Below are 27,123 nucleotides of genomic sequence, written 5' to 3' on the forward strand. Positions count from 1 at the left end.
ACATATGTTTTTTCCTCATTCTCTATTGACATTGGTACAGTGCCAAAATGAAGGTATATCTATTTTTTCCTTGAAATTAAATTACTTATATGATTACTGAAACTAAATTCAAAATTTGAGAGAATCACAAAGATTATCCTCATCTTATTGCTTGGATGAAACTTGTGAGCATCACAGCTAGGAATAAAAATAAGTTAGACCATTCGACCAAGTCTATAACCTAACCTACATCAGCCTTTGAGGATCTATCAAATGTGTTCCCGATATTAATTTGTGTTCACAATGTGCTTCGAGGATCTATCAAATTCATGGCCCATCACCCCTTATGGTAGTGCGCAATTGATATTTGTTATTGTATCCCTACATAAATTATGACCTCCTATTAAAAAAAAACAAGTAATTTATAAGGAATAAAGATATATACAGTTTTTTGGGCATTGTACCAGTGTCAAGAAAAAAAAAGAATAGAAGATACATTTTTCCTTTTTATTGCATTCATTTAGAAATATACATTTAATTTAATTATTTTCATATACGATTAGATATTGATAAATTGCATCCTATATTGTTATTTCATGATCGACAATAATAATAAAACATTATAAAAACTTGATAGAAGCTATTTCTTATGTATTTAACAATTGTTGTAACAAATATTTTGTGGTTATTTGTCATAATACTGATATGCTAATACCCATTACATTTTGGCAGTATTTTTAACCCTATTAGTTATATCATTTTCTGACTATTTTAAACCATCAAAAGTATCGGATAAATATTATATCATTAAAAATTATTAATTTTAGACGATTCTACAAATCTTCAAAAAATGACCGTCAGTAGCCTAAAAAAATATAGTTTTTAAATAGATACTAATAAATTGCATTTATCAAATTTTTATATTATTTTATCGATATCGTCATAATTTTTTAAAAAATAGGATACAAAATGTTAATATCTAATTGTATTTTAAAATTATTTAGTAAGATGTATATTTTAAAATGAATAAAATGAAAAGAAAAGAATCTCTTTTGTTCCTTATTCTCTATTGATGTTGGTAAAATGCCAAAAGCTCGAACGTAGATAGTTACACCAATTCTATCTGGTTTAGTACCGATTTTGCAAACATTAACACGGGTTCATTAGCACATCCAATCGAATAAAAAAACTGAATCAATTGTAGGTTCGATTTTCTGGTCAAGCTGAGTCGAGTTTTAAAACATTAATCTAAAGTACTCTCAAATCCTCAAGGTGTCTAACTTGTTTTTTCACTGGATACTATCAATAATCCTGTTTTATTGTTTAATGGTAAATTTTAAAATATCAAGAGAATTTAACTCACTGACCTGTTTTTTATTTCTTCGGATAAAAAAAATGATAAATTTTAAAATATATAATTTTCAATGCAATCGTTATTTAACCGCACTCAATTAGTAGTTCAGTTTAAAATCAATGCTATACACCAATCCAGTTCACTAAATGCACCGTTTTTTTTTTTTTGCATCAAACTAATTAAATTAAATAAATCCTTCTACAAACCGAGCACCTCTTTAAAAACAAAAAAAAACAGTTCATTTCTATGCAATATGCACCTTCAGTTTGATACTATCTTCCAGTGTAAGCCGTCACCTTTGTCTTTTGCTGTTTTTTGTATGAACATAATAACTAACTGTAGGTTCAAAACAGCACCAATTAAGTGCCTCATGTTCCATGCAGAAGAAAATAAAAATACTAAAAAAGGTATAAAGATAGACCAAGGTTCACTAGAGGACAAAAGGGTGGCATCAAATGGGATAGAATGAGACAAATGATTCACAGGAATATCATTTGACCGCACAAGAGATCATAGGAACAGGAAGATGTTAGGTGACAAGACAACATTAGTTCTCCACAATCTTTGGGCCGCTATACATGTTGACAACTACTTTTAAATTCTCAGGTTTCTCCTTCTCTTGAAGCCATTCATATGCTGTTCTTTCCTCCTCTGGTATGGATAGTCCATCTACTGAAATCTCCAAAAAGATTCAAATCATTGTAGGTAAAGCGAAATGGCCCAAAATACTAAATAATACATTTATACCAATAAAGGATTGATATATGGCTGTGGAAACTACCTTGTGCATATATACAACTGAAAAATGCAATATTATAGGATGATCTACAAGTTTTGGACTACTTATGATACACTAATTTTTGTTGGTAAATGAATTATTTAATATTTTTAAAATTATACATCAACACAGGCTAATGGTAAAATGATCAAAGCAGACAAAAAATTTCACAATATTTAAGACAACTTTTCAACCACTGTCAATATATAGACTATTTTCTCTTATTAAATAAATATTAAAATTATTCACTCACCAATGAAGCCTATGTTTGGATCACGGTTTCAACGCTCAAAATTACTTTCAACCCTCGCAAGCGGTTATCCAAATTCTAAACAAGCTAAATAAGTGGATCATAGATGTTCCAAAACTCACTAGACCACCCTATAATTACTCCATTTTTATGGGGTGTTGTCAGAAAAGATATGAGTGTGGTTAATGATACTACTTATCATTTGTCTAAAGAAAAGTTGGACAAATGGTAATCAAAGGACATTATTTAGCAGTATTTGTCAAAGGATATGAAGATACCTGAATAGTTGGAGAAAGGGAAATTCTGGTAGTATGTGCAGTGCCTGCCATCAGGATCAGAGTATGGAGGACCAAGAACATCTAGAACTGCACAAGCTGTCACTGCTGTGAACCAATGCATGTTGCCCCCATCAGCAGGATAAAGGATGGAGGGGTCACAAGGAGCATTGAAATCAGCATCAACCTTTACTTTAGCCAATCGCATATCTGGAGTCAGGGCTGCCATAGATGGAATATGCAAATTATTGTTGCACATAAATTACCAAGCAACTTGAAAACATTTGACACAACGAATACATATTGATCATATGCATCTTCAATTCCCTAAAACAAGATGAGTGGTGGGAGAAATTGGCCTTAATCCAAGGAAGTTTTGATCTTGTTTTATTCATATACGTGATTGAGGGCAAACCCTGACACAACGGTCAAATTATGACTTGGTGACCAATTAGTCATAGGTTCGAATCCAAAAATAATCTCTTTGCATATGCAAAGATAAGGCAGCGTAGACATATATTAGGGTATGCTAGTTTTTTTATTCGTATACATGATTAACAATGGCATTTTATTCCACATTTCTTCGTTACAACCACGTTTCCTTAAATATAAATTAAAGCATGTTCCACATGTAAATATGGGAGAGAACAAAGCTTCTCTAGAAAAGAAAAAAAATATATATATAGCGCCACGTACGTGATTATCAATTCATCAATATTTATTCTCCGTTTTGTTATTTGAGAAGTGCAAACAGACGTTTAGTGCCTCTGAAACGGCAATCATGTAAAACCATTTCAATATGTCTTTGTACTCGGTTACCAATATGAAACCGATGAAATGTTTAATATGTTATCTTCCTTTTATCACCAATAAGGGTCTCATATTGTACGAAAACACATAAATCAAACATAGTGAATTGAAAAGATACTACAATATAACAAGAAAATACTCACTTTCTGACGATGGTTTGACAATGGTAGGCATGTGAGGAGGCAAGTCAACGACCCAATCATAAGATTTGATGTGCATGGTTCCAAACAGAAGCTTACTGAAAACCGTCATTCCAGGGTGATTGTGAAGAGGAATAACTCCACAAGGTGGCAAGCAAAATATTCCCATCTTCAACACATAAAAATAACAATAAAATTATAAGAAATAAAGTTACCCTTACACACCAAACAAATTAAACAACACTAGCACTGCGAGAAAGCAATTTATAAGTCATAGCTTAATTACCGAGAATTCTTTACACTCATAAATGTGCAGGTATGTAATTTTTGGAGTTCTTCGAGGATTGTTTGAACTGAAAAATGGCATTTCAGGCTTCAAGCCAACGTCTTCTTGTTTTATTCCACCTGCACAAAAATGAGCCATAGTATAAATATGTTTATCATAGTGGAATTAACTATGGGTAGATAAATTCTTGGCATGACTGCACAGGTAAGATAGTGTCCAGGTAAATAACTATTTGAGTCAATTCCAAAGAAGCATTAAAACATAAAGAAAGGTAAATAAAAGTAAAAAGTAAAGACTTAATAGTGTATTTGATTATATGCTTTTATTTAGTTCTTACAAATTATTTTTAAAAACCATTTTTTAAAGAGTAAGAATGATAAAAGAAAATGAGACATATAAAAGAAGTATGAATAATAAAAATCTGAAATCTGAAAAAATTTAACAGTTTTCTGATTTTTTATTTTAAAAACTGAAGATTTTAAAATCCTTTTATTAAATAAGTTATTTTCTTATTAAAAGTGGAAAATAATTTCCAAAAATAAGAAACAAACATATCCTTATTTTGTGTCTAAAACAATTCGCTCAACTTAATTTGATCTTGAAGAAAATAATCATAATTTATTCAGAAAAAAAAAACGAAAAGCTTTTCAAAGTTTAATGTAAAACAATTTAGTCTTTCTATACATTGAAGTAAATGACTAAAAAATTTTCATGTTTTGATGTTTAAAATATTTTCTCAATAAAAAAATGTCCTTTGTATTTTTTTATTTTAAAAAAGACTAATTAGCATTTGCACAAAATTAAAGCTGTGTAGCTGCCGTATCCAGGTTCAGATAGTGCCGCGTCCTTTTTGACATATACGGTCTTAACTCGCATTATATAACGTGGTTTTCGTCCTTAGCCTTCAGGACTGGTCATATTTATTATTTATCCTTTTGTTAAAGATCACCACGATTTATATTTTTTATTTATATTTTTTTTTCTAATTCATCACCACGACTACTCACAGAATAAACATATTAATTAAAATATTAAACGCAAAAAAACATAAGATTTAATTTCATAATATTTTTTAATTATATTATTACCTTAATAGAACCTTAGATCTATTTACGAGAAACTTCCAACTCAATAATATCAATAGTATAAAGAATTATTGATTTTTCCTGGCTAGTGACTAATAATAGTGACTAGTAGAAACCTTTACGTAAACCAGATACTTTGCCCACAATTATCACGAAAAGACACCAGATTTAGGGGCATAATACATCCAAATTAAGCTGACCAATGACATTGGGACACGACAATAGGAGAGAGAAACACGTGTGTCTTGCTTAATAAGACAGCACTTGATTGACAATGATTAAATTGAGAATGCAATGTTTATTATGCTTTAAAAGTGGACTTAAAAAGACTTGACATCATATAGTAAGCGGAAAATGGTGATGTGATGAATAGCATATATCTCTTGGGGAACATCAAGCACAAGATAATGGGGCACTTGCACCAATACACGAATGCATACAAGACACAGACACATCGCAACATAGGGCACGGACACATAAGTAGCATACAAAAGACAATTTGTAAACATCCACTCTATTAGACTGGATTGATTAATTTTGGGTAGATTAAAAACTAGAGAGAAAAAAAATAGATATTATATATTTTTTTTTTTGTTCATGTATGATATGATCTACATGGAGTAAATTGTAAGAGAATCGGTAACGAATAACATCTGGAGTCTGGAGTTTATATAAACGGTTTAGACTAAAGAAAAAAAAAATCGTCATTAAATAATGGTCTTGGTCTTACTTGCATCCAAGTCAAGAAATATTTTTTCACCAAAAAATGTCAAGAAATATTTAATAACATATGTTGAATGCTTTTAATTAATAAAAATATATAGTAAACAATTTTATATTTTAACAATATAATAAATCTTTTGTTTTCATTGAAATAAATGCATCAGGCAACTCATCAGCATTCTCCATTCAATAATTGAAATGAGATAAACATACGAGAAAATTATCGATCACCCCCATGAAAATAAAAATGAAAATTCAATCAAATTCACATGTAGCTCACTAGAACTGGCTTTCCAAAGAGTTAAAAATCACCGAAAAGCTTCGTTTTCTGATCCAAATCCTTATATCAGAAGGATACCCAGTTGAAAAAAGGTTGCCTAGGTACATGTAATTTTTTAGCTATATGCAAGGTTTTAAATTGCAATTACAGTCTTAATTTTATTGCGATTCTTGATATTACTGGCTTCAATTACAGTCGCTATGCAATGGTGATCACTCCAAAAACCTTTACATTTTTTTTAACCATTTTTTAAAATTTCACTTTTATGCAAATTGGAATTATCGAAATGAAATACCAAATAACAAAAAAAATAAAAAATTACGTAGACAATAAGAAAATAACCAAAATGGACAATTTGCACGAGTGTAATGGAAGCACTCCGCGTACCTAAAACAGAGAGAAGCATTTCAATGTTTTGAGGGGAAGGAACAATCCCAGGGCCAGTAGAAGCAAACACTTCATTACACGTCTGAAACAGTTTCTGACCCGGCGACATCTTCCTCTGACGATGTCTCCGGTTCCTCCTTGATTTGTTGTTGTTGTTGTTGTTGGTATTGGTCTCTTCACGCAATTCACCCAACACCCTCCCTTTTGTCTCAGACATGTTCTTCCCAATCCCCATTTATAACCCCACTATAATGCAGATCACCCCCCCCCCCCCCCAAAAAAAAAAAAAAGAAGAAAAGAAGAGAAATTTAGTGAACAAATGAGTCTGATCGAGGAACTATTGATACATTCGAGGATAAAATAGAATTATGGGAAATGGGTATGGAAGAAAAGTGAGAAAAAAATAATGTAGTATGAGGGTACTCTAGAAGAAGCTGAACAGGGGAAGGTATATCATAAGATAGTGAAAAGTGGCGGGAGATTCTAGGGGGGTTTAACGCAGGTAGAATGGTAAAAGGGAGAGTATGGGGAAGTGAAAATGAGCACTGGTGTGAAGTGAAAGGGGAGAGAGAGGGGAGAAGCAAACATTGGAATGAAACGATATTGATATTGCATGTTTGATATAAAGAGGCAGAGGAATGAATGCAAGTGAGAGAGAGAGAGAGAGTGGTTTGGAAAGTAAAACTGAAAACCAGGGGCCATGTCAAGCATTCCAGTGGGCTGCTTCAAACAGCGGATTTTGATCAATATCTACTATAGTATATAATCTACTATAATGCACTTCTTCATATAATTGTCACCCTCTTTTTACTTTATTTGCCACTCATCTAAGCCTTTTTCACTTCTCAATTCTAATACTGCAATATTAAATTGTAGGTTTTGATGTGTATCTCATATATATATATATATATATATATAAAATAGTGCAAGATAAAATGAATTACAATATTTTTTAATATAAAATGGATTACAGTGAGTTTAATAGTTGTATAAAACAATTACATTGATAATCAATTAAAAAATACTGATTGTATATATTTTTTAAAGTAATTACAGAAAATTCAATAAATAAATTTAATAAACAGTAGATTTGTGATTAGCTGGAATATAAAATTATTATTAGTAAAAAAATATTTAATTGTCTATTTAGTCCTATAATTTCTAAATGTGTCAGTTTTAGTCTTTATAGTTAATAAGTGAATTTTTAGTCCTTAAAATTTAATAAGTAGATTTTTTAGTTTCTAAAATTTATATTTTAATACCCAAAAGATCAATGTCGTTAAATTTTGTTAACCCTGTTAGTTAAAGAATTTTAACAACTAGAATCTTTTGGGAATTAAAATATAAATTTCAGGGATTAAAAAATATATTTATTAACTATAAAGACTAAAATGAATAAATTTTAAAACTATAAAGAATAAATAGATAATTAAACCTAAAAAATATTGTTATATCGAAAAGGTATCTTAAATGTGATTTTTAAAATATTTCTTATAAACATCAATTTTATTATACATTGACTATTTATTTATGATTTCCTTATTTTGATTAGTTTTTATGATTTTTTAATTTGACTTCTTATTATGATTGAACAATATTTAATAATAAGAAAAAATAAAGACTATTTATTTATGATTTCCTTATTTTGATTAGTTTTTATGATTTTTTAATTTGACTTCTTATTATGATTGAACAATATTTAATAATAAGAAAAAATAAAGACTATGCATTGATAGTTAAAAAGTTCTATACAGTGTAAGGTAAGGTTGATTACTTTAAAATATTTATCTTAAAGTAATTTAAACAGTAATTTGTGATTAATAATAGTATAAAATTATTTTGTATCATTAGTGCATAAATATTAAACTCTAATAATGATAATAATAATAAGAGTTTAATGGTCATGCACTGACAATATAAAATAATTTTATATCTTCCTTTAATCACAAACATGTTGATATGACTTTTAAAGTAAATATCATAAATGTCAACAATCTTGTAATTAGGTGATGGTGTAAAACTTTTTATATGTGTATAATATTTTTTTTCCTCTAATAATAATGATAATAATGAAGAAATCATTTATAGTGTTAATTTATCGTAATTAAATTCTTTAACTTATGTGCATTCAATGAAAAATAAACTCAGTTTGAAATGTGTAACAAATATTTTTTGTTTTGTAAAAATCATAAATATCTTTTAAAGTTGTCTTTATGAATATTTGATATTATTGCACACTTAAAATTAAACTTAAATTAGAGATTATAAGACAAATCAACAAACTCCAACTCGCTTAAAACGGCATGAGACAGGTTGACTTGCGGATAATACATCAACCCACTTATATGTTGATAGATTATTATAAATCATTTGGGTTTTGAGGACTTAATAGGAAAAATATTAGTAGTTATATAAAAAGGTATCTTGTAAGTTTGGAGCTTATTTTTTATTTGCAAGTAAAACTATGGGGCTTTCTTTAGGGCTTACAAATGGCCATGGTCTTAGAAGTCACTAAATTGCAAGTACAACTTTGATTATACAACTGCATTGAAACTAGTTAAAGATATGTATTTTCTAACTTATCCCTACCTTAACATTATGTCTGCAATTAAAAAATTACTTAAATCAGACCATCATATCAATACATGCAATTAACACATACACGTTTGTATTATATTGTTTGTATTATATTGTTATGTGAATATTTTTATTAAATATTAATTAAATGTGTTTGGTAAGTCTCTCAAATAGTTTATAAGCTATTATGACTATAAGTTAATCACACAATAAGCTAACTTCAACTTCTAGCTTTTCTTATAAGTTCAGTTAATTTATAAATTTTTGGATCATAATTACATAATTGAAATAGTGAGAAGCAAATGCTTAAAAAATATACAAGAAGAAGATCAAATTCAAATAATAATAATAATAATAATAATGAAAAGTACAATTAAGCTAAAATTTTACATACATTAAAGAATTCATTTCCAAATAAGATTTGTTAATTATGAACAGCCATTGACTAATCGATTCAATATGGCCGCTGGTAATCTTGAATCAATACTTGATTTAACGTCTCAAAATTTAGCCTTTTATTTATATTTTTGACTCTTCAATTCTGTAGGTTAAGGTTCTTAAATTTCCATTAATTATGATTTTTATATTGGGAAAAAAATCTTCAATATACTTTGGGATAGAACTGATGGGGTTCGTGCTTATCCAAACCTCGAGCCAAAGTAAAAATAAAATAGTTCAATTTTTATGAATGATTAGTGTATGAAAAAATTATTTTAATTTGTTAATATAAAGATTTTCTTATTGTTAATGAATTAGGAATTGTTTTAGATATAATGAGACTACTTATAATTTTAGAAATAAATTTTAAAATAATGAATGCCTTATATTGTTAATTACTCTGTATTTACTTTCATGAAAAATGAAAAATGAGTAATGTTTTTACTAATAGATTTCATAAGAAAATAAGAGTATAAAAAAATTATCAATTAATATATTTGAAAGTAGTCATATTTCTTATAATTAGAACAAAAAAAACTACTACTAACATCTATTGATAAAAGTGGTAAGAATTAGTGTACGATTACAAGCTCCAACAAAGATTAATCACTACTTTTGGTGAGAGTTATTTCATACCAATATTATGTTAAACAAAAAATGCTACCATTCATTTCTTAGGTAAAGGACCAGAGTCGTTTATATATATATATATATATATTCTGATCCAGAAATCTTATAAAGGGAGGTTATAAATTTTTTTTTCTTCTTTTATAATTGTTTAAATATTAATTTTAATAAATAATATTTTTTAAAATAATTATTTTTACACATAAAATTAAAACTAATTTTTATATTAAATGATGATAATCTTATTTGTTATTATAATAACAACAAACACACAATTTTAGTTTTACATAATTTTATACTAGTTATCACTTTAATCATTGCAATAAAACAACAAACACAATTAATTTTACACAATTTTAATCTAAAAAAAAGGTTATGCATTGACATGATAAACTTTTTATACAATCATCTAATCACAACTCATCAGGGTAAATTTGTTGACTTTTAAAATAATTATCTTAGAGTAATTTAAACGATAAGTTATGATTAAATAACAGTGTAAAATTGTTTTACATCATTAATGCATAAACATTAAACCCTTATACTAATTGGAGAAAAAAGATTATACGCTGATAGTGTAAAAAGTTTTACACAATCATCCAATCACAATTCATCATGTATGATAAGTTTGTGAAATAATTCAAACGATGATTTATGATTAGATGATCGTCTAAAATAGTTTTACTTTATCAATATATATACATTAAACTCTACTAATTAACATTAACCATTATTATAATAACAACATACAATTAATTTAAAAATATATGTAGATAGATAAAAAGTTTTAAGAGAGGGAGGGGCTTGAGCCCTCCTCACCCCCTTTTAGATCCATCCTTCATTATAGTTCATAATATAGAAATCATTTCAAATTTATAAATTATATCATAATAAAATTTATAATAAATATTTTTAAATACATACATTTAAAATTTATAATAAAAAATTAAATTATGATACAACATTATTTTTAGACATTTATAAATTTTTAGCTAAGACAATCAAGTATACAACAAAAGATAAAGTAATCAGATTTTGTTCCTGGTATATCTATTATTGTGTATCTGAGGAACAATCAGCTTTTATTCATGCAGATCAGATCTATTATTGATAATACTTTGGTTACTTCTGAAAATTTGCATTTTATGAAGTGCAAAAGAAGGGGGGAAATGAGACGTAACATTGAAAATTGATATTAACAAAGCATATGATAGAACTAAAAAGGGTTATTTATAGGAGATGTTCATTAAACTTGGATTTCATACAAACTTTGTTACATGAATAATGCTTTGTGTTTCAATGAATTTCTATGTTAATGTAAATGATGAAATGATTGAGCCTATTACTCCATAAAGGGGATCCTCTCCCCCCCCCCCCCTATCTTTTTATATTGTGTGTTGAAGGACTATATGTGCTAATAAAAGGCTAATAAAAGATGCAGAAAAAAGGGTGATGTGCATGGGTTAAAATTTGTCCAGATGCTCTTGTTGTTTTCCACTTATTGTTTGTAGATGATAACTTTCTATTTTTTAGAGCTAATGAAAGAGAAACAATGGTGGTTAGAAATTTTTTAGATGACTATGCAAAGGCAATCTAGGCAATAGATTAATCTGTAAAAATCTGAAGTCACTTTTAGTAGGAATGTAGATCAAGGTTTGAAGAATGATGTGATATCAGTTTTGGTGGTGACCTAAGGAAATAGTGGAGGAAAATATTTGGGCTTTCCTTCTTCTATGGAAAGGAGCAAGAAGCTTATTTTTAACTTAATCAAGGATAGGGTGTGGGAAAAAATAAATTCTTGGAGTGGAAGGACCCTATCAATGGCAGGAAGAGAGATAATGGTAAAATTTATTATTCAAGTTATTCCTAATTATTGCATGAGCATTTTCCTTATACTTACAACTCTTAGTGATGAGATCCAAATGATGATGAACTTAAATTGGTCGTGGCAATTAGTTGGAATGAAATCAAGAGGAATGAATTGGCTAGCTTAGGACAAATTATGTGTCTCAAAGGATCAAAGCTTGGGGGCTTAATTAGGCTTTCAAAATATCCATGCTTTCAACTTGGTCTTAGAGGATTTGAAAGTGAGAGTTTTGATGGACAAAGAGGTTTTGTGTTGGAACTACATGCTCCTTGAGCAAATTTTCAAAGTGAAGGATGTTGAGGCCATCTTGAGAACACCATTGTTGAATGTTGATCAACAAGACACCAACATATAAGGCTATACATAGAAGCGAGTCTACTCGGTAAAGAGTGTGTACAAAGTGATAATTATTGACTTAGTGGATAATGAACACCTAACAATACATGGTGATTAAAAGTGGATCTGAAAAGAAAATCTTCCACCACGAGTAACAAATTTGATGTAGAGAATATGTAGAGGTTGCATTCCAACTATAGCAACTTTCAATTCTAGGAGGGTGTAGTGTCACATTGTTTGTCCCCTACGTGAAGCTGAAGTTGAGATAACTATTCACGCATTTTTTACGTGCACAAAAAATGAAGATTGCTAGTCGAAGTTCAACCTAAGCCATTGCCTGGAGGAGGTCTTGTTACAAATTGAATCATGTACAAAGTTCTTCTTCACTTTTTTTTTAAACTACAAGAAGAAATGAAAGATCAAATGACTATCTTACTATGGAGCATATGAAGGAGGAGGAACGACAAGGTCTAGGAAAACAAGGATGTCCCAAGTGAGTTTGTGGTTAAAAGAAGAGTGTGTAAAGACAAAAGATTAGTTAGAGAGGATTGACAAACGACATCATTGAAGGCTTGCAAAAACCAGAACATGGATGACTCAAATGCAATGTAGATTCTAGCTTCCATATGATTTGCAATACCACTGGAATTGGTTTGTGTGTTCGTGATGATCAAGAAAGATTGGTTTCAACACTGACATCATGGAGACAACTATGTATGAACCTTCAAGAAGATGAAACATGAGGTCTATTATCAACTCTTCGTTTTGTAGCTACAATGAATTTTAATCATATAGTATTTTGAATTAGATTGTAAAATAGCAGTTGATAAAATAAATATTGCATGTGAGGACCTATAAAAATTGAGAAATATTGTTGTTGAGTGTAAAAAGATTTGTCAAGAAACAAGCTAAAGGAATTGCTCGAGTTAGCAAAGGTGACTTTATTGTTCCTTAGCATCTATTATATTGATTATGTAATTCCTTGTATTGATCACTTGATTCATAATGAAATGAAATAAGTACTATTTACTATATAAAAAAAGATAGAGTAATTTGAGATAATTAGGAGTTATATTGAAAATGCCTTCCAAAAAAAAGTATTAAGAATATGTAATTAAGACTTGAGAGAGTAGGAGGGTTTCACTTTTCATGTTAGAGATTCTAATTTGTAGTACAAAATGAATTCCTTTTTAATATATATTTTTTATCATGAAGATAGATACTATTTTGTTTTTAACTATATAAATAAGTAGTTAGATACTATTTATACTATTTTGACGAAAACATTGTCCTTTTGCAAAGGGGTTCCTCTTTATCTTAAGAATTTATTTTCACTTTCACTAAACAATAAATAAATGAAAAAGAAAAAAAACTTAAAAATAGAATATAAACTAAATAATAAATATTTGAATTTATTATTTAGTTTTATATATAATATAATATATAAATAATGAAGAGAGAAAAAGGAGAGATGTGATAAAAGAAAAAAGAAGGCTCTCTTTTTTCTAGCTCCATTTTTTGTTCTGAGACACACATAAACAGATAATCGTTTGCTTTATACACACATTAGCAGCTGCTTGTTAAACAAAAGTTTACTTCATTTGTTTTTAGCTTGATTCGTAGTTAGCCAATAAAGTTTATTATAGTGGCAAAGAAGTCACATTTTAGGGAGAAGATTGCAGTTCAATACCAAGTTGATAATGGAACCTTCAACATCAACAGAATACCAAAAAATCGTAAAGACTTGGGCTGATGGCAATTGAGCTACAAATTTGATAGCAAATGAACCATGCTTTTCCTAGTAAGAGAGAACAAATACTTCACATTTTTCATCTTAAGACCAGAAGGAGGAAAATCAAAATTGAATGATTAAGTGTTAATATGGTATAATCGGGATTTAAGGCAAATATACGACTATTATAACTCCATCAACCCTGTCTTATTGATATAAGTTTGATAGCAAATGAACCATTCTTTTACTAGTAACAAAGAACAATTATTTCACAATTATTCACAATATTTGACCTTAACACCAGAAGGAGGAAAACCAAAATTGAATGATTGAGTGTTAATATGGTATAATAGGGGTTTGAGGCAAAGATACAACTCTTATAACTGCATCAACCTTGTCTTATGAGTATACAACTCTTATATTGGTAGAGCTATTAGAGTTGAGAGATCCTTGTGAGTCAAACCGTCGTTTCAGATCATCATCCACTCAAGTATTTCTTGTTGGTTAACTGCTCTAATAAATTCTAACAAAATGATTCAAAAACAAATGTAACAATCATTCCAAACAACCATTATGAATAAACCTAGAAGAAAAAACCAACCACTAAATGTATTTAAAAAAGTACAGAGTGTTACCTATTCACAGATTTGTTACCCAACAAGGCAGCAGAATGTGCAAGTTTTTGTATCTTATCTAAATCATGTTGTGCAATTGCATCTTTATCAAATATCGCATCTGACAAAACAACTGCTGATGCTCCTCGCAAAATGTATTCCCCAATTGAATCTACAAGCAATACGAGAGAAAGTCATTCACATTGGATAGTTATGCCAATGGCATTAACTTAATCTACTATTAAAATGCATACTTGTTGTGCCTATTGGACATATATGGATGAGGACAACAAGGTTAGTATTATAAATATTTATCAAAAGTTGTCATAGAAAAATTCTTCTAAAAGCTTGTTCCATAAGCTGCTTTAAACAGTTCGTCAAAAGGAGTATTTGCAAAAAAAATATAATATAGTACATAACCAAATAGGATATTGATTTTTTTTACATGCATCAACTTAACGAGAAACTTCACCATTAGTAAGTTCTAAACTATATGTTTGGCAAAAGAAAATGATGAAGAGTGAAGGTTTCCAAACAGAAATCTTTGAGGGGAAAAAAACAGCTGCTTCAAGCAAATAAATCAAATCAACACTGAGAATGAGAAATAATACTGGCATACCTATTAGTAAAATATTCGAGGATGAGACATGAAAAAGATCAGGAATTAATGCTGGTAATGATATATTAAACATAATAATCCTGAACCATGTATATCTTGAACCCATATTTATGTTCAGATGCAGCTTATAACAACGTTTGATAATGGTAAGATGAGGGGATTTTAAATATTTACCCATATCTCTATAGTATTCTCCTAATGCGTTATAGATGGCCCTGCAATTAATATCACTCACTATATAACGCAATAGGAAAAACTGTAAAACTACCTATTGTTATTCCCTGAGAAGCAACCATAGAGATATGAGGAAAGGCCTTCTTCAGTGCTGATATGTACTGAAATCCTCCGAGTGCAGAAACTGGATAAATCTATCACACAACACAAGGTAAAAACCAAGTGTAAGAAATTCTTTTAAAATATAAAATGCATTTGATGCTAGTCTATGATTGTGACCTTTACGTGAATCTTGACAGTAAGATACATAAATCTTGACCAAAGGAGAAAAGCAGCTAAAGGTTGCTAGAATATGAATAACTCAAGGCATTCGTTATTAGGACTATGATAAGGTAGAAAATCATGCCAAGCACATGCTTCCTCCAAAAAAAACTCCCTAAGAACCCAAACTTAGTAGAAACACAAAATAAATACATGTGTAAGTGAATTAGTAATTTAACTTCAGTTGGAATCTTTATAATTATAATCCTTTAAAATGAAAAGTAAATTAAACATGGGACATGTCTAATTGTAAAGATTAAAAAATCCTTCCCATCCTTTTTTCCAACACCTGTTGATTATCTTTCCACAGGCTAAATATTTTACAGGTTTGATTCTATTTTTTTTCTCTCTATTTGTTCATTTTATTTCTACCCTTTGCTAGCCATTGCATTAATGTAAAATTTAGAATTATCTATCTATAATTTTAGAAGAAACTTATGAGACAAGCTTAAAAAAATGAAAAAAGATTTTTGTTTAAAAAAGAAATAAGTTGCCTCCTGTGTTTATATGCATCTAGGAGGTATTGTTCCAAATGAACCAGATATTAACAACGGAAAATTGAAGAAATAGGAAAACAGCAGGCCAAAAAATCCAGAAGTCTCCACTCATCACTGCATAAGGGGATGCATATCTATCAAGTGAATGTATTCTGCCCATATTTCAACACTCTTCAATACAACAAACATTAAAGAACATGCAAAGGCCTACCTTGACAATTTTAGCACCTTCATCACATGCTGACAATATCTGCATTGCATACAAATGATACAATGATCATTAAGAACCTAAAATATATATCAATCATGAGATCTGTAAAAGACTTGAACCTAAAAGTCGACTCTTACTTCAGTTGGAGTCATTGTGCCAGGAATATATAAAATTTCACCACTCTGAACATAATCCATTTCCATTATATCCTGATAAGCAATAAACAATTTTAAAGAAAAATGCACACTGGTTAGATATCCTAGTATGTCCACAAATAGTGCACTTCCTAATGAAATTTGACAGTCAATAATCTCCCAAGATAATTCAAACAAGAATAAGAATAGGGAAAAGAGGAAAAAAATAATAATAATAGTAAGCATAAACATTGAAATTTGAAATTTAGCACAAGCTGAGAAGGTATTTATGTATGTATATATATAAATAATTACAAACCTTAACAGTTGCAGGACTCATTAGAAATTTGGCTCCGGCATTAATTGCACTTTTTGCATCCTCAATCCTGAGAACAGTTCCAACCTAAGGGCAATATCTGTTCAGTTCAGACAACCGTTGAAGAGAAATGTGATTTCATGAAATAATACTGTATATGATAGGAGTCTTGATCATCAACATGTTAAAACAATCATAAGAATGCAATAGGGTACCTTTACAAGCTAGTAATATCCAGCAAGGAAGAAACTAAAAAAAAATCTACCATCTTATAGAAATTTTGTGTGCAATTTCTTGAGAAATTAATTTATTAGTGTTCTAGACAAGACTGAATCAGAAGAAGGTTAGAGACTTTCGGTAAATTTTGGGGATGTCACTTAGAATTTAGAAGAAGTGTTGGAAGCTAGGTTGAACATTCCTCTTAATTGATGATATGGTACTTATCCACATGCATAACACATTCAACACTAGATCAATTTCAAATGCGTCAACTTTATATTTTTCCCAAAATTTCTACAAGACATTGTGATTTTGTTAGAAATAATCCACAGAATAAATCATTATTCTCTTAATGATAGCTAAGTAAAATTCAGAGAGAAGACAAAAAATCCAAGAGTAAGGATCAGCAATTCTTGATGATAATCCTCATTTATGTGTCAATCAGCATGTCCATTAGGTGATGTGCTATACACAAACACAGTCCTAAAATTCAATGAAATGAGAGAATACAATGACAATGATATGTTCTCCAGATTCAAACTTTTGGCGAGTTCACCTGATATACACCCTAACAAAGAACATTGATGCCATGTGAAAAACTAGATAGAAACTTAGAGGATTAAAGCATACCCCTAGGGCCATTGTAGGATGCTCCTTCACCAGCTGTTGTAGAACCTGCACAGATCGAACCAAGCATATGAATTCTAAATCTAAGAACAAGATAAGTAAGGAAGTAGAAAAATTTAGGTAAACAACCTCAAACACACCTGGGGTCGACACCACAATCTCCAACTACATGTAAAAAGAAAATAGATGATGAGATATATATGGCCCAAAAAGAATTTAAACTAATTAACTAGTAGGACCAATTTTAAAAATTAGACAAAACAGGCCATATAAAATGTCCTGAGTTATATATATATGACTCAAAATAAAAGAACATCAAAAGTATACTCACAACTGAAATGCCACCTGCTATTGCAGCTTTTGCAGCTTCCATGGCCACTTCTGCACTATATGTAGATGAAAATAAAAAAGTAAGTCAGCATAAAAGCGAATTAAAAAATAGTATTGACTATGGTTGTGACATGTGAGAATTAGCATATTAAAAATTGAATTCAGTCTTTAAGAACATTAGACGGTGAGAAAAGAAAACTTATCCCGGCTCAGCAAAAAGGGAAGAATAGAAATAGACTTCGCATACTCTATATTCAATAACATAAACTACACAACAAACAAAAATCATTGGGCTGAGTAATCCTCTTTCAATTGTGGCATTTCATTGTTCAACTTGGCCACTGTTTTTATTTTCAACTGCTTCAAGAAAAGAAAAAAGAGAAACAGAGAAGAAAGAGAGACCTGTTAGCTCTTAGGCAAGCTATGACACCAGAATTGTTGATTTGGCAGAGGGTTCTGTCAACTGTATATGGTGAAAGGTGAGGGGTTCTGCATGAAAACCTCACATGCATGCGCACAGAAGAAGAAGAAGAAGAAGTAGGCCATTGGCACAGGGATAAGGTTGCAGTTGCAGTGCCCATTGTAGTTTTACTATGCTTTACTTGCTTTTGTACTTAGAAAACACAAGAAAAACTAAGATTTTTTTCATGCCCAACATTAATTAATGACTTATCCATTGCAACCCATAACGGGTATTAACTAAATAAACGCCTGTGCCCTGTTGTGACCCAATAATTACATAAAGCAAATATTCACACTATTTTCATAATGTTTTAATTAAACTTATTAGTATTTCATCATGTGTATCATATAGGATAAATATTTTTTACATAATTAAATTTCATGATAAATGAATATTTTAAATACATAAATTATAGATTAATTTAATTTTGATTTAAGTTTTTTAAAATATTAACATTTAATTTAAAAATAGAAATAAAATAAGCATATTAATAGAGCTAAGGAATTAAAAAGATCTAAGTATATAAATAAATATAAAATAAGGATAATTTAAAATAGTTTGAGATTTTTATTTTTTATATATAGAAATCGAAAACGAAGATTTATAATCATTCATGTACATTTAATCAATCAAGTAAACTAGACATTATTCAAAATTTATTTTTTACTAATTGTAACTATAAAAGATAAAGTTTTACTAAAAATATTTATTATTTGTGTTATGGAATGAGCTTCTCTTTTTATGATTGAGCCTTGAATTCAATCTTATTTCTAAAATTTCCTCAAATAAAATAAAACTTTGGTGATGGTTTTATTTATTACTGTTTTCCTTTTAAACTTTTCACTTGCCATACTGCTTATATTGTAGTTGCAACACTATTATTTCTCAAATAAAACAAATTTTTTAATTAAATTATCAATCAAATAAAACTTATGCTAAATATAACTTTTAAATAATTATTACAAGAAAAAAATTAATGAATAAGTATAACGTAGATGAAAATTCTTACTTTTTTTTAAAAAAGGATGAAAATTGTTACCTCTTTACCCTGTGTCAGTACCTGTAAAGTAAATTCTAAATAAAATAAAATAAAAAACAGAAAAGGAAACATATACCCGTGATTTTTCACAATCTATTTTTTCCATGATAGTAAATCTATGAAACACACTGCTCAAACCATTAATTAATTAAATAAATAAAGAGAGAAAAAAAAAAACAGATAATACAATTTCCATTGCTCATCATCATTATTATTCGTGCAGAAATTTCCCGAAGGAGGAGGAGGTTCTGATCTTCTTTCTTTTTTGTCTGGTTCCCTTTCTTCCTTCAACCAATTTCGAGATCCGAAACCGGCATCAGATCCGATCCGAAATGTACGGATTCGAAGCTCTCACCTTCAACATCCACGGCGGCTTCCTAGAGGCCATCGTCCGCGGCCACCGCGCCGGCCTCCTCACCACCGCCGATTACAACAACCTCTGCCAATGCGAAACCCTCGACGACATCAAGATGCACCTCTCCGCCACCGAGTACGGTCCTTACCTCCAAAACGGTGCGTTTTTTCCATCCGTTATCACCATTCTCAGTTTATCATTATTATTATTCATTGTTATGAATTAATAATTGATAATTTTTGTTAATCATTGGACTTTGTATTGTTTTTATTTTTGAAGATCCTTTTTTTGTCACGTGTGGATTTGAAGTGGAAACATTTTTCGCAAATCTTTCGAAAGGAGATGTTCTGTACTGTAATCGAATCGAGTACTTGGAAGATTCGTAAAAACATGTGATCTAGGTTTTTAGTTTTTTTTTTTTTTTAAACGAGTGTTACTTCATGATCCTGTTGATATTTTGAACCTCTGCGTGATCTTGTTTATTCAATTATCAGACTTTTTTATTTTTGAGGATGAAAAGCAGGATCCTTTCGTGGTGTTAGCTGCTAGTCATTATTGTGTTTCCGTTAAGCTTGAGAGTAACATCTCTGTTTTTCTTGAAAGTGAATGCTTATATGAAATCCCGATAATTGTTTGACACGTGTGTAGATTTGAAGTGGAAATGCCCTAAGAAACATTTCGGCAAATTTTCAGATGGAGATGTTATGTCGTGTAACCAAATCAAGTACTTGGAAGATTCACGAAAGCATGTGATCTAGGTTTTTAGTTTAATTTTAACAAGTGCTACTCCATGATTCTATTGATATTGTGAACCTCAGTGTGATCTTCCAATGGGGTTGGGTTTAGCAGAAGGGCTAATCCCCACAACATGGGAAACCGAGGTTCGAATTCCTGTTTGGAGAGGTGTCACTTTTAGTGTCCGATAACGCTTCAAACAGGATTGTCTCCTACAAAGGAGGATACTTGTGGGAAACAAAAAAAAAAGTGTTATCTTGTTTATTTCCATGTTATATATGTCTGAAAGTTAACTGTTATTAGTATGAGTTTTGTTTAATTTTCTCTGTTGAATTGAATTTGAATGAAGGTTTAGAAGAATTTCCATTTCTTATTCTGTTGCTTCTTGTGTAAATAAATTATTCAATTGTTGAGTTAGAAAAATAAATAGATTCTGTTGCTTTTGCATTTTAGTACAATTAGTACAATGGTGTTTACTGGTTGACAAGATGTAATTAAGATTATCGGTCTATGCTGATGGCTGATGAGCAAGTTAACTATTGCAGAGCCTTCTCCATTGCATACCACAACGATTGTGGAGAAGTGTACTCTTAAGCTGGTTGATGATTACAAGAACATGTTATGCCAAGCCACGGAACCCTTGTCAACCTTTTTAGAGTATATCACGTATGTGATCTTGACTTTTCTGTTTGGTCTCTTTTTGTATTTACTGTCAATGTCATCTTTATATTGAGGATATTATTTAGGTTGAGCTATAGGAGACTAAAATTTTAAACAATCAAGTAGTCCTAGGTGCTGTAATTGTACACAACGCAACCTACAAGTATGGACATTAGCTCTAACTCCTTGTGTAAAACTTGAATTCAAATTAGAATTTGCTCTGGATGATGAGTCTTGTGCAGCTCTTTTTATTTTGATCCAAATTTACTGTTATAGTGGGCATTCTACAAAAAATAAAGTGCTGCTGAAACCGATATACTTTATGTTTTCTTCCTGCAGATATGGTCACATGATAGACAATGTTGTTTTGATTGTTACTGGCACCTTGCATGAGAGAGATGTTCAAGAATTACTAGAAAAATGCCATCCACTCGGCATGTTTGACAGGTATAGTAAATTTTATGCAGTTTTCAATACATTGACTGTAAGCAGATAGACTTTTAATTTTCTTCCTCTTTCTGTGGGTTCTATGCAGTATTGCTACTCTGGCTGTTGCTCAGAATATGCGGGAGCTTTACAGGCTGGTTCTTGTTGACACTCCTCTGGCTCCATACTTCTCTGAGTGCATTACATCAGAGGTAAATCATCTTTCCAGTTTATCTCCTTTTATTTTGTTTAATTAGTCTGTTTGATATCTTGTTAAAGGACCTGTACAGATTTTATATCTGCATCCCCTAATGTATATCCAATAAATAGATTGTGATAATAAGAAATGTCGAAGAATTTGTGATACAAAATTATCGAGAAATTAATCACAACTAGGTGTTGGTTCCCTAATGAAGACAACTTTCCCACTTTTCTGGGTTATATGTAGGATGGAATTTTGGCATCTATGCTTTTTTGCTTTAAAGTTTATGTAACTTTATATGTTTCTGTGGTACTAGTTTATTCGATAGGTATATATGCTCATGATACTTGTCTGAAATTTGGACTTCTGCTGATCTGATTTTATTGCTGTTATATTCTTTATGTCTCTAGGACTTGGATGATATGAACATTGAAATAATGAGGAACACTCTTTACAAGGCATACCTTGAAGACTTCTATAGATTTTGTCAGGTGAAGGGTCTGCGGCAATCTTTGTTGTCCACTAGATATATGCACTCTCTTGTTGCACTTTTGTTTTCTTCTCCCCTGATTTTAATCAATTTTATGTTATCCCTAAACAGAAACTTGGTGGTGCCACAGCTGAGATAATGTCTGACCTTCTAGCTTTTGAGGCTGATAGAAGGGCTGTGAATATTACCATAAATAGGTATATTTAAAGTAAAAAGATTTTGTATTGCTCTTTTGTTTACTGGATACTTGCATAACTGGCATCCATGGTGTTCACTTTGTACAGCATTGGTACTGAGCTTACCAGAGATGACCGTAGAAAATTGTACTCTAATTTTGGTTTGCTGTAAGCTTCTTGACCCTCAGCTAGATGTTTATATCTTCTCTTTTTTTTATATAGAAATGTATGTATACTGCTTTGGCTTGTTCTTTTGGTAATGACTGAATTATTTTAAACAGATACCCATATGGTCATGAGGAACTTGCTGTCTGCGAGGACATTGATCAGGTATGTATGGTTTACATCTAAGTCATGTGAAGTTTTATTTTGTTAAATTGGTAGATAAAAGGTGTTCTGCTTCATTCAATTTGAATGTTTCTTAGGCTAGTTGTCTTTCTCAGGGTAGCTGTGTTTATTGATAGCCAAGTTAGTAAAATATACTGCTAGTTTTAATGTTGGTTGTTTTTACCAAAAGATGTATACTTGCAGTCTGAGGTGTGACTTTCAAGCTCTCCTTTTTTGAGCACCTTCACCTTCTATTCTATTATCGAGCTTATATGATTTGATTTCTTTTCATTTCATTTGTAATTTGCAATTGCCTACTTGGTTCTGGCTACCAATTTCTGGAGGGTATTGTGTAGTTGAGTTGTTCTTTATCCTTTTTTGTTGGAATCTGTCCCGAAATGGTCAATCATCGAAGCCATTAGTATTGTCTACATATTTCTGGTTGATTTCTTTTAATATTTGTTTTTGGTTCCTACGTTTCTTATCTGGTTACTCATGTAGGTTCGTGCTGTTATGGAAAAATATCCCCCCTATCAATCTATTTTTGCTAAGCTATCATATGGAGAGAGCCAGATGCTTGACAAGGCATTCTACGAGGAGGAGGTGAAAAGGCTTTGCTTGGCTTTTGAGCAACAGGTTCATCTTTCAGTTCTGACTATCATAATTTTTGCCTCATGTAGTGAACTAGTTAAATATTTTAATGTTTGCTGGATCTTTCTTTACTAACTGATGGAAACAAAATTCGAAGTCATTGTGCTGGAAGGAAGTTGATTGGCTTTTAATGTATTTGATTTATTCTTGTGCAAGTTATTTCTTATATTCATTAGTAAGATGCTCTATTTTGTCACTATTGCAGTTTCATTATGCTGTGTTCTTCGCATATATGAGGTTAAGGGAACAGGAGATCAGGAACTTAATGTGGATTTCAGAATGTGTTGCTCAGAATCAGAAGTCCAGAGTTCATGACAGTGTTGTCTTCATATTTTAGTTGGATGGCTCGTTATAGTTTGTATGTTCGTTGGGACAATTTGTATACTTTCTGCATTCTCCATCTGAGTTGTTGATTGGTAGACACTAGACAGACACTGTTCAGAAGATTGAGATAAAAATAATTAATCTTATGCTGATAAGATCTTCTGTAATATGAAAGGAAGATTTTTTTAGTCAAATTTGATTGAAATATGTTCAGTTTTAAAGATGTTAAGATTCAATTTGTATGTTGTGACTTTTGCAGTAAATATTTCTATGGAATAAACTTGCTAGCTGGATTTACGTATCAATGTAGCTTACTCTCTTTTGTTGTTTCTACTCAAAAACTACGCTTAAGATTATATTTCCATTTTTAAAAAAAAAAATGTATTTTTTAAATATATATTCTAGTAAACCTATTTATTTAGTATATAAGAGGGGTGATACTACTATGCCATGTCACCTCCAAACTTGTTAACTTGATCTGCTATTATAAAAATACTTTGTGGACCTTGTGCCTCATAATTCTCTCTTCTTGATCTTCTTCCCTTGTACCAATCCTCCCAACGGCTATGTGCTCTGTTTTTCCACCAAGGAGTCACTCACTCTCTGTCTGGTTTTCATGACCCCAGACCCCGCAATAGAAAACCAAAAATAGCAGTTTGATCTTATTTAATCATTTTTTTACAATACAATGGTTAATTTAGTTGTGGCATTTTATTTATCATGTAATATAAGATATTTGAGTTATGATAATTTGATAATCCTATTTTTTTTTAAAATAACAGGTTTGCAATTAGTTTATTTCATGTTAAAAGGATTAATTTAGGCGTGATGCCTATTTATTGCATAATTAAAGTCTTACCCCTACGTATACGTTACAGATGTAAGTTACTTAACATTTAACAGCAATTTCTTATTTGCGTCCAACACTTTAGTTGAGCATCATTCTACCTTTTTAAAATAATCTTTGTTATGCTTTTCTATCTTATTATTCATAATAACTTTTAATTCTCATTAATTCAAAGACTAATTAAATGGATTACTGATGCTTATTTTGAGGACTGAATTGATATATTACTCCGTAAAATGCATGCTTGAGTTATACAGGAGCACCAATAAAATGAAGGACAGATCATTATCGCAGAGCCTAATGTAAAAGCCCAGTGGATATTGACTATAAATACATCAGAAACGTGAATTTAACGGAAAACTTTATGGACTGTTGATGTGAAACTAACTTCATCAAATGCAGTCCATAGAGACGTTCTAGTTTTAGTCTTTGTCTTAAGGGAAAGACTAGAAATAGAACGTCTCGCATAATTTTCTTACCAAAATGCACGACATGATTATTATTTTACATTTACATCAAAGCACGTGATTAGATATTTTTTGCATGAAGTCGATTAATCGAGTATAAATATCAATTAGTGCATCTAACTGTTTATGTGAACATTTCAGCTTATAAATTATTCAGAGATACAATGTGGTTGGTCTTTTGGCCTGTGAATAGAGTTTCTGTTGCTTTATTTACTTTCCTCATTCAAAGTTACTGATTGTCTTCTTTTCGTTCATCCTACAAGATGCCATGAAGATGAAAGCTATGCCTTGTCGCAATTTAAGGAAAGGTTTGTTATTAGTAAGTCTGCTTCTTATAATCCTTTCAGTTATTCAAAAATAGCATCTTGGAATGCAACCACAGATTTCTGCTCATGGGATGGCATTGAATGTGATCACCACACAGCTCATGTCATTGCCATTGATCTCAGTAGCAGTCAGATCTTTGGTACAATGGATGCTAATAGCAGCCTCTTTCACCTCAAACACCTTCAAAGCCTTGAACATTTTACTTACGTGAGCTCTTTTATATTTATTGAATAAAATCATTTTATGTATAAATATGCATAACTCTTTTATGTTTATTGAATAAAATCATTTTATGTATAAATATGCATAACGGGGTAGCGGGTGTCACACATGATTAGGATTGAGTTCATGCAATTTGATTGAGTTTCCAAATTTCCTCCGAGGCTTCGTTGAGCTGTCATTCCTTTATATGTCAAACAATAATATCAATTCATTCCCCAGTTGGATGCGGGGAAAAACAAGTCTTTGTTTCCCACAACTCATTGGTAGGAAAAATATCCCCACTTATATGCAATTTGAAATCCCTTGTGCATCTTGATTTATCATTTAACAACTTAAGTGGCATGGTTCCCTCATGTTTGGGGAATCATTCTAGCCAATTTCTACAATTTTTGGTGTTGAAAGGAAACCAATTGATTGGCCCCATTCCTCAAACATATACGATAACAAATGCTCTGAGAATAATAGATTTAAGCAATAACAATCTTCCGGGTCAATTGCCAAGAGCATTGGTCAACTGTAGAATGCTAGAGGTATTTGAGGTCAGCCATAACAAAATTAATGATACATTTCCCTGTTGGTTGGGAACACTTCCCTAGATGAAAGTTGTTGCTTTACATGATAGTCATTTGTATTGATCTATAATGTGCCCTACAACATGCACATTTCGCAAACTGCACATCATTGATCTTTCTTGCAATCACTTCTCTGGAAGTTTGCCTTCAAAAAAATTCAGAATTGGGTATCCATGAAAGCTTCAAAGAGTCAATTGCAGTTTGAGCCATATCCGCCGTATAATTTGTTGGGAAGTTTCAGTTGGGCGAGTGAAGAAACCCTTATTCATTTACAATGTTTTAACAAAGGGACGATCATGGTTTATGAAAAGCTCCAAGAGTACTTTTAGAACTTGATTGCCATTGATTTTTCAGGGAATAAATTCTGTGGGGAAATTTCAGATGTTATGGGAGACATAACTGGCCTTGTTTTACTCAACGTTTCCAACAATATGCTTAGTGGAAACATCCCTTGGGAAGCTTTCAAACCTTCAAGCATTGGATCTTTCTCTCAACAGTTTATCAGGGAAGATTCCCCAACAATTGGAAGAATTAACCTTTCTGTCGTACTTGAATGTGTCACTTAACAACCTCTCAGGTCCTATACCTCAAAATAAGCAGTTTGCTACATTCGAGGGCTGTTCATTTGAGGGTAATCAAGGACTGTGTGGGAATCAATTGTTCAAGAAATGTGAGGATGATGCAGGCTCACCTTTTGCTCCACCTTCAGCAACTGAAGATGATCATGACTCGGGATTTTACATTGAATTTGATTGGACAGTGGTTCTGATTGGATATGGGGTGGACTTTGATAACGCTAAATTTAGGTTTAATTGATATTCAATTTTTGATTAAGAATAATTAGAATTTCTTTA

The 27,123-nt window shown here is 30.8% G+C and overlaps 3 protein-coding genes and 1 pseudogene across 7 annotated transcripts; 2 read left to right on the forward strand and 2 right to left on the reverse strand.

Annotated features, from left to right (window-relative positions):
• Positions 1-1,549: 1,549 nt before the first annotated feature.
• On the reverse strand, positions 1,550-6,965 carry LOC100799491 (plant cysteine oxidase 2). Of its 3 annotated transcripts, none has more exons than XM_014762366.3 (5): positions 6,348-6,965; positions 3,873-3,991; positions 3,590-3,755; positions 2,640-2,858; positions 1,550-2,012 (listed from the first exon to the last, which is right to left on the reverse strand). In XM_014762366.3, the coding sequence occupies exons 1-5, from the start codon at positions 6,580-6,582 to the stop codon at positions 1,963-1,965; spliced, it is 789 nt and encodes a 262-aa protein (XP_014617852.1). In that variant the 5' UTR covers positions 6,583-6,965; the 3' UTR covers positions 1,550-1,962. The 3 variants fall into 3 exon arrangements, with proteins under 3 accessions (XP_014617852.1, XP_006587759.1, XP_003534459.1); XM_006587696.4 differs by having other exon boundaries at positions 1,550-2,002; positions 6,348-6,962; XM_003534411.5 differs by having other exon boundaries at positions 1,550-2,005; positions 6,348-6,960.
• Positions 6,966-14,280: 7,315 nt separating this feature from the next.
• On the reverse strand, positions 14,281-18,651 carry LOC100800025 (KHG/KDPG aldolase). Of its 3 annotated transcripts, none has more exons than XM_014762368.2 (10): positions 18,389-18,651; positions 18,002-18,037; positions 17,797-17,821; positions 17,660-17,704; positions 16,814-16,897; positions 16,498-16,569; positions 16,361-16,399; positions 15,426-15,525; positions 14,560-14,710; positions 14,281-14,447 (listed from the first exon to the last, which is right to left on the reverse strand). In XM_014762368.2, the coding sequence occupies exons 1-10, from the start codon at positions 18,565-18,567 to the stop codon at positions 14,438-14,440; spliced, it is 741 nt and encodes a 246-aa protein (XP_014617854.1). In that variant the 5' UTR covers positions 18,568-18,651; the 3' UTR covers positions 14,281-14,437. The 3 variants fall into 3 exon arrangements, with proteins under 3 accessions (XP_014617854.1, XP_014617853.1, XP_003534460.1); XM_014762367.3 differs by having other exon boundaries at positions 17,786-17,821; positions 17,988-18,042; XM_003534412.4 differs by having other exon boundaries at positions 14,281-14,710; positions 17,786-17,821; positions 17,988-18,042.
• A 920-nt stretch (positions 18,652-19,571) lies between these two features.
• On the forward strand, positions 19,572-24,028 carry LOC100800553 (V-type proton ATPase subunit d2). The gene is made up of 10 exons (XM_003534413.3): positions 19,572-20,001; positions 21,124-21,244; positions 21,578-21,685; positions 21,774-21,876; positions 22,277-22,357; positions 22,468-22,553; positions 22,641-22,700; positions 22,814-22,862; positions 23,361-23,495; positions 23,716-24,028. Exons 1-10 carry the CDS (start codon positions 19,821-19,823, stop codon positions 23,845-23,847), a joined length of 1,056 nt encoding a protein of 351 aa, XP_003534461.1. The 5' UTR covers positions 19,572-19,820; the 3' UTR covers positions 23,848-24,028.
• A 2,202-nt stretch (positions 24,029-26,230) lies between these two features.
• On the forward strand, positions 26,231-27,123 carry LOC102664032 (putative receptor like protein 25; annotated as a pseudogene).

Source organism: Glycine max, chromosome 9 (assembly GCF_000004515.6).
Source record: "Glycine max cultivar Williams 82 chromosome 9, Glycine_max_v4.0, whole genome shotgun sequence".
NCBI lineage: Eukaryota > Viridiplantae > Streptophyta > Magnoliopsida > Fabales > Fabaceae > Glycine > Glycine max.